Source organism: Otolemur garnettii, unplaced genomic scaffold (assembly GCF_000181295.1).
Source record: "Otolemur garnettii isolate 467f Iridium unplaced genomic scaffold, OtoGar3 scaffold00046, whole genome shotgun sequence".
Taxonomy (NCBI): Eukaryota; Metazoa; Chordata; class Mammalia; order Primates; family Galagidae; genus Otolemur; species Otolemur garnettii.
The window spans coordinates 7,227,349-7,235,771 of record NW_003852441.1 but is presented as its reverse complement, the minus strand read 5'-3'; the positions used below and the strand labels follow the sequence as shown (position 1 = coordinate 7,235,771).

At 41.8% G+C, this 8,423-nt stretch overlaps 1 protein-coding gene across 1 annotated transcript in view; it reads right to left on the bottom strand.

Moving 5' to 3' along the window:
* ZNF18 (zinc finger protein 18) overlaps positions 1-4,818 on the bottom strand; it is a 14,024-nt gene extending 9,206 nt beyond the window's left edge. The window contains exons 1-3 of the mRNA XM_012806090.2: positions 4,109-4,818; positions 2,728-2,917; positions 2,251-2,342 (exon numbers count right to left, since the gene is read on the bottom strand). Of these exons, the coding sequence (XP_012661544.1) occupies positions 2,251-2,342; positions 2,728-2,917; positions 4,109-4,495 (669 nt within the window). The 5' untranslated portion in view covers positions 4,496-4,818. The remainder of the gene's footprint in view (positions 1-2,250; positions 2,343-2,727; positions 2,918-4,108) is intronic.
* Between the last annotated feature and the right edge of the window lie 3,605 nt (positions 4,819-8,423).

The window sequence follows — 8,423 nt, the reverse complement described above, 5'->3', positions numbered from 1 at the left end:
GTTGCTGTGAGCTGAGATGCCATGGCACTCTACCCAGGGGGACAGCTTGAGGCTCTGTCTCAAAAAAAAAAAAAAAAAATATATATATATATATACACAAAATGATAGTTTCCAGACATTGCATATTATGCAGAGCAAAGCAGAGTGAGACCCCTGAAGGTGGATTCAGTAAGCCCTAATAGTTGTCCAAACTTATTGCCTAAGGGGAAGATCCAGGTAGCAGCACAGGAAGGGGGCCCCAGGCTGAGTCAGGTAGCCTCCCATGAGGAGACGCTGAGAGTTGAGAAGGCCAAGATGGTTAGAGACAGCAAAATCAAAAACTCAGAAAAGAGGGAGCTACACAAATAGAGAGCTCTGGAGATTGACAGAGGGTCCCCCTGAAGTCGAAGAAATAACCATCCAAAAGAATCAGAGGAAATAATCCCCTGAGTTCATACAGTGGTGGAAATTGTTCAGGTATCCACCAGTGACAGCAGAAAGCCTAGTACAATGAAGGGTGTCAGAATATTTAGAAGGGTATGACCTTGGCAGTGGGGAGAACTTGATCCTAGACTAAAGGCTTCTCTGGTGCTATATAACAAACTGTGCATATAACCTTATCTCAAAGTGAAGCCCAAGAACATTTATAGGAACACAAAAATATCAAGCATTCAATAAGACAAAATACACAATGTCTGATATTCAATCAAAGATTACCAGGCATATAAAAAAAAGCAAGAAAACCCATCAGATAATAAGGAAATTACCCAACCAATAAAAACTGACCCAGAACCTGGCCAGGTGCAGTTGCTCATGCCTATAATCCTAGCACTCTGAGAGGCCAAGACAGGTGGGTTGCTTGAGCTCACAAGTTCAAGAACAGCCTGAGCAAAAGTGAGACCCCTGTCTCTACTAAAAATAGAAAAAACTGAGGCAAGAGGATTGCTTGAGCCTGAGCCCAAGTTGGAAGTTGCTGTGAGCTATGACACCTGGGCACTCTATGCAGGGCGACAGCTTTAGACTCTGTCTCAAAAAAAAAAAAAAAACTGACCCAGAACCAATACAAGTGATCATCAGTGGATAAGGATATTAATACAAATATCCATATTCCATATGTTCAAGAAGCCAAGGGAAAGACCAAATACAGTAAATATAGGCATGAGACTTCTAGAGATGAAAAACACATCTAAGATGAAAAGGTACTGGCTGAGAATAACGGCAGATTAGCTATAGAAGAAAAGATTAACGAACATAAAGACATAAAAATACAAACTGTCCAAAATAAAACAACAAGATTAAAAAAATATCATTGAGTTGTAAGACAACTTGAAGAACTCTACTCTATGTATGTAAATTATCATTACATATATTCCACATGTATTTTTCTCCCTCAAAGAAGAAGAGAAAAAAGGGAGACAGAATAAAAAATAGTTGAAGATACAGGGCCAAAAATTTTCCAAATTTAATGGAAACTATAAACCCACAGATCCAAGAAGCTCAATGAACTCCAAGCATAAGAAAGATGAAAATGATTCCAAGGTACACAATAATCAAATTGTTTTAAACCAGTGCGAATATACTAAAAGAAGTCAAAAATTACATTATATGCAGAACAAAGATAAGAGTACATATGGCATGATTCTATTTTATAAAATCCTAGAAAATGCAAACTAATTCATGGAAACAGAAGGCAGATTGGTGGGTGCATCAGGAAGAAGAGGGGCTAAAGTGGCACAGGGGGTGAGATTATAAAAGGCAAAAAAGAAACTTTTGAATGAAAAGCGTACATTTATTATGTTGACTGTAGTCACAGTTTCACAAGTGTATGTGTATGTCAAAACTCACCAAATTATAAATTTTAAATATGTGCAATTTTTTGTCAATTGAATTTCCGTGAAGTTAAAAGGAGAAAAGATTCACCTGTCCCACTTTAGATATAATCATTCAAAATCTCAAATTGACTTCATTATGGGTGGCCCAGACTAGAAAACAAAAGAGTCATTTCTCAGCATAACCCACAGCTAATAGGAAAGACAACCACTGACAAGATTTGCCTCTTCCAGAGGCCAGATTCCATTACAAGATGACAATTAGAAAATATTCTGCCTGAAAAAAAATATTAAAACTCAGAGTTCATTATACATTTATGTAATTTTTATCCTAGCTAGGCCCTCCTCCCTGCTCCACTTCTGACACTTTCGGTCATTGCGACTACTGCTATGCCCTCAAGGCCTGGCTTATGGGTAACAGAAACAGGGGAACCCAGCTCACCTGGGGTGCTGATGGGAGAAGCGAGGCCGTGAAGTCCTGGTCTCTGATGGGTCGGTCCTCGGGCCATGCAGGAAGCTGGGAAGCAGCCAGAGCTGAAGTCAGAAAAGGAAATTTTCAGAATCCACATGTTTTCTTCCTTAACCACTCCCCAGAAGACCTTCGCTGCCATCAAGAGTTATGTTTGTTCCCCTAACAAACTCCAACTCCCTTCAACTTTCCCAACAGTCTCACCCATATTTTCTCCTACCTCCTTCCTCAGAACCAAACTCCAAATGATCTGGCCCAGTCATGAACTGGTTTAAAATATGAACTTCGAATTTCCAAATCACGGTGGTTTATTGAGGTATACCCTGTTTTCAAACTTTCCAGAAACACCCCAATCTGAGCAACAAATTATTTCAACTCAAATTTAGGCCTAGCCACAATCCCCAAATTTCTTGGAGAGCACCACATGCCACCATGAATAGCTGTCCGTACCTAATTCTGGGTCCACATCAGATTCCTCTTTCACGATGTGGCTTAGAAGTTCCCCAGGCCCTGAGGGTGAACTCTGAAGTTCCAACTCCTGAGGTACCACTATGAGACGGGGCTCTGCTTCCCCCACTTGGCAGCTTGGAGATTCCGTCTTCTCTGATGAGATTTCCTGTCCTAAAACTTGGATGCTGATCTAGAGAACATACAGTACTAATTACTGACAGATCAAAAGCCAGGATTCCTATATAAAAGATATGAAACTAATTCTCTACAATAGATCATGAGACAGTCTTTAGAGACATAGAGTAGGGAAGAGAAAATCAGCTTTGATTTCTAGTCCAGCAGCAATCAGTGACACAGAAGGCACCAACAGCTGAGGCCTGATCCAGGCCTGGAAGACCTTCAGAACATGCCACTGGTAAGCTTATCCTAGACAGGCCCCACCAATTAGAGAATTCAGGAGTCTCTTAAACAACCTCTCACACATTCTAGTCTAAAGATAATTTATCCTTAGCTCCCAATAGCTAAAAAGTATTGAGAGCAGGGAGTCTTAGAATTAGGTGGGGCATGAGAAAATCCAGACATAGTATAATAGGAAATACACATTTGGTCTTTATCCCCAGGTTCCTGGCACAGAGCTCCAAAAACCCTAGTAGTCTCCTGAGTGACAGGAGTGAAACTGTCTCTGTTATTCAGAATGAATTCTTTTCAACCATACCTGAGTTTATGATGATGATGTGATTCTTGGGCCCCTAGACAGCTTCAGGATGGAAGCTGTTGCCAGTGCAACTAACATGTGAAATTTCTGGCCCTCCAACTTCTGAGGAGGGGAGATTTAATAAACTATGCGGAAGTACTGAAACCTCTATAAAAATCCCCACCCAATGGGGTTTGGAAAGCTTCCAAGTTGTTGAACTCATTGAGGTTCTGGTAAAGTGGCGTGCCAGAAGGCACAGAAGCTCCATGTCCCCACCATGCCTCGTCCTAAGCATCCCTTCCATTTGGAGTTGTATCCTTTATTATAAAAAAGTAACCATGGATAAAATGCTCTCTTGAGTTCTGCAAGTCATTCTCACCAATTTCCAACCTAAAGAGATAATTTTAAGAACTCCCGAACTGATAGGCAGTTTTTCACAAGTATAGTCTGACAGCCCTTAGGACTTGAGATGGGCACCTGAAGTGGGGAGGAGTGGTCTAGTGGGATGGCACCCTGAACCCATGGGCTTGCACTAACTCCAGAGTTTCAGAATGGAACTGAATTGTTGGACAATCAGTTGGTGTCAGAGAATCAGAAAACTGGCTGTCGGGGTGGACACATTTTGTGTCATAACTCGTATCAGCAAAAAGACAACACACCTTATGATTCGTAAGGCCCTCAGCTTACCCACTGCCACAATCTGTGGGGATCTCCCTTCAAACTCTCCACAAGGGTTACTGCCTCTTCTCCACTGCCTGGACACTGTTTCCGAACCCACATCTGGATCTCCCCAGGCAGAATAGTCAGAAATTGCTCCAACATGAGGATCTCCAGGATCTGCTCCTTGGTGTGAACCTCTGGCCGCAGCCACTGGAAACACAGCTTTCGAAGTTGTCTCAGGGTCTCATGTGGCCCAGACATCACCTGGTAACGAAACTGCCTGAAAAGCTGGCGTGCGGTCTCAGGGCTGGAGAGCTCCTCTTGAAGGGCAGCATCTGGTCCAGAGAACTGAGAGTCCTCAGCCTTTGCCAGTGATGGCAGCAGGCCTAGGGCCTGCCCCAGGTCTATGGGCATCGTCTGGCTTCGTAAGTCCCTTTAAACGAAGTGCTTCTGGAGTGGAACTGTCTCTGGGGAGAACTGGCTCTTCACAAGGACACTAAAAGGGAATGAGATCAAGTGCTATAGAGAGGATGGGAACTCGTTTTCAGAAAGAATAATACCTGAGAAGCCTTTGGAGTCAGCTATGAATCTTTTGAAATTGCCCAGTGGATATACCATTCTATTTTTAAAGATTGCAAACTTGAAGCTGCAAACCATCGATACATCTGAACAGCCACCATCACCCTGCCCATTTTATAAAGTTCTTACTTGGTCTTCAAATATCCAGACCAAGAAGAATGAAATGTACCAAATGAAACATTTTCACTATAAGTTTCAGACAAATGGCTCTTCTACAAAACATTTTTGTATCTGCATATTTATGTATATAAATATATAAATAAATAATATATATGCATGCTAAAAGTAAAACTGGACAAAAACATTAATAATGCCCTAGAAATAAAGGCCAATATTGAAATGATCAGATGGTCCCCTAACAACTATGAGGTTGAAGAGAACAAACTAAGATTTTCCAGAAAGGTATGATGAAATTTACCTTTGTGACCTCCAAGTGACCTCTTTTAAGTGCCATGTCAAAAATAGGTCCATTTGAGAAACTATGACAAAAATGAAACTCCTGAACCTTTAAATCAAGCTTGGGCTTAAAAGAGGATTTAAAATAAATACTGACTACCTCAAAAATACTCCTATGGTCTTGAAATAAGTAATCACTATTTTATGTAAATGATATAAAAATTCAGAAGCCTGCAATAAATTAAAAGACAAATATGGCCAGGCATGGTGACTCATTCTGGGAGGCTGAGGTGGCTGGATCCCTTGAGCTCAGGTGTTTGAGACCAGCATGAGCAAGAGAGAGATCCCCGTCTCTAAAAATAGCTGGTGTTGTGGCGGGTGCCTGTAGTCCCAGCTACTAGAGAGGCTTGAAGCAAGATGATTGCTTGAGCCCAAGAGTTTGAGGTTGCTGTGAGATATGACATCACAGCACTCTACCCAGGGCAACAGAGACTCTGCCTAAAAAAAAAAAAAAAAAACAGAGAGAGATAAATTACTAAATGACAAAGTTAAAATTAAGATATTTTAAAAGGATCAGGCACTATTTCTAGTTAACTTTCTTGCAGATAATTCTAATATTGAATTATTAGGTAAATCTTCAAATATTATGAGAAGGCTGAAGGTCATCATTTCTCCATAACACTAAACACAACAATCAAAATAGCAGCCAATCATTTGGGTGTCTGGCTTAATCAGTGATCAGTACAATACTCTAACTTTCAAAAGTTGCTTATTTCTTGAGGTTTAAGAAGCAATGTCCTTGTCCCTACCACCTCACCCAGATAATGTATATAGTATACTACATCAGAAAATCATTTTAAAATACCCCCTCCAGAACAAAAGTAAGAAAACATTTTTCAAGGACCCAATAAAGAAAAGATATCAAGGCTCGGCGCCTGTGGCTCAAGCAGCTAAGGCGCCAGCCACATACACCTAAGGTGGCGGGTTTGAATCCCCAGCCCGGACCCGCCAAACAACAATGACGGCTGCAACCAAAAAATGGCCAGGCGTTGTGGCGGGCGCCTGTAGTCCCAGCTACTTGGGAGGCTGAGGCAGGAGACTCGCTTGAGCCCAGGAGTTGGAGGTTGTTGTGAGCATGATGCCATGGCACTCTACCCAGGGCGATAGCTTGAGGCTCCGTCTCAAAAAAAAAAAAAAAAAAAAAAAGAAAAGATATCAAAAGAGTGAGATGGGTGGCGCCTGTGGCTCAGTGGGTAGGGCACCGGCCCCATACACCAATGGTGACGGGCTCAAACCCAGCCCCAGCCAAAAAAAAAAGAATGAGCTGACCTTTGAACAACAATGGGGTCTAAGGGTACTGATCCCCATGAAGTAAAAAACCTTTACATAACTTTTGACTCCCCCCAAACTATTAATAACCTCCTATTGACCAGAAGCCTTACTGATAACATGAACAGTTGATTAACATGTATTTCACACGTTTTATGTATTATATACTGTATTCTTACAATAAAGTAAGAGAAAACATTTGTTAAGAAAATTATAAGGAAAAGAAAAGGTATTTACTGTTCACTAAGCAGAAGTGAATAATCATAAAGGTCTTCATCCCTATCATCTTCACAATGAATAGGTTGGGGGAGAAGGAGCGAGAGGGAAGGAGGAGGAGGAGGGAAAGGAGAGGAGAAGTAGTTGGTCATGCTGTCTCAAAGGTGGCAGAAATGGAGGAAAATCCTGTGTTGTTCAAGGGTCTGCTATAATCCAATACCACATTTTTATGTGGACCTCACTAAATTTATTTTTTGTTTAATAAAAAACCTACATATTTCTTTCTTTTCTTTTCTTTTTTTTTAGATATAGTCTCACTTTGTCACCCTTAGTAGAGTGGCTATGGCCTTACAGCTCACAGCAACCTCAAATCTTGGGCTCACATGATTCTCTTGCCTCAGCCTCCCAAGTAGCTGGGACTACAGGCACCCACAACAATGACTGGCTGTTTATAGAGATGGGGTCTTGCTTTGGCTCAAGCTGGTCTTTAACTCCTGAACTCAAGCAATCCACCAGCCTTGGCATCCCAAAGTGCTAGGATTACAGGCGTGAGCCACCGCACCAGGCCTTACTTACTTCATTAATACATTCATGAAATATCCAGTGTGTTTGAGTGACATATGTCAAGCACTTGGGGAATTTTGTTTCTGGCCATAGCAGAGTAACTGGTAATACAGGCTAGCTCACTCAAAGAGAACAACTACAAAACTGGAGAAAACATAACACAACTGTTTTTAGGCAGTAGACAAGAACACAGTCTCTGAGAGAATAGAAATCCATGGGGTAAGCCTCATGATCACCCAGATGTCTGCTCAGAGACAGTTTCCCAACCACTGCACAGGTATCTAGAGTACAGCAGTCTCACTAAACTGAGCAGGCAGTGATTGGAATTTGGAGCTGCTGAAGTGATTGGAATCTGAAGTACAAGGCAGAGAAGGAGCTATGAGGATAAGGACAGGGACAGAAGTACAAAAGGGATTTCCCTGTAAGTCAGCAGTTCTCAAACTGTGGGTCCAGGGTACAAAGACTTCATTAACACCCACAGCATCCCAAGATACATGTCAGGAGTAAAGACCACACCCTAGAGTAAGGCCTACTCTAGCCTGCCACAACAAAACCTAAAAATCAAGCCTTAACAAGATTCAGCCTAGTGGTCTAGTCTCATTAACTTAGAAGGACCTGGGAAATGTCTTAGACTTTCTAAAGAGCTTCTCTATCAAAGCATAAAATTAAGCCTACCCAAGTTGAAAGTGTCTGCTAAACCAAACACCAACACTCTTCAGAGAAAGATAACTGAATCCTTAGTATGTACAGTATGTCATCTGTAATACCCAGGATGCAAGCCAAAATTCCTGGGTGCATCAACAGGAAAACATAATCCAACAGCATAGGAAAAAGAAGTCAAGAGAAACCAATTCCAAGATGGCCCAATGACTTAGAGAAAAGCCTATTTTACTGAGAAAAAAGATAGGGACTCTCTACAGAGAAACGGCAACTGAAGGCCAGGTACAGTGGCTCATGCCTATGAACCTAGCACTATGGGAGGCCAAGGCGGGTGGACTGCCTGAGCTCACGAGTTCAAGACCAGCCTAAGCTATAGCAAGACCTCGTCTCTAAAAATAGCCAGGTGTTGTGGTAGGTGCCTGTAGTCCCAGCTACTTGGGAGGCTGAGGCAAGAGAACTGCTTTAGCCCAAGAGTTTGAGGTTGCTGTGAGTCGGAATGCCATGGTACACTACTGAAGGCAACAAAATGAGACTGTCTCAAAAAAATAAATAAATAAAAAGAAATGGAGACTGAAAAGAAATGCAAATTCCGGCGGGG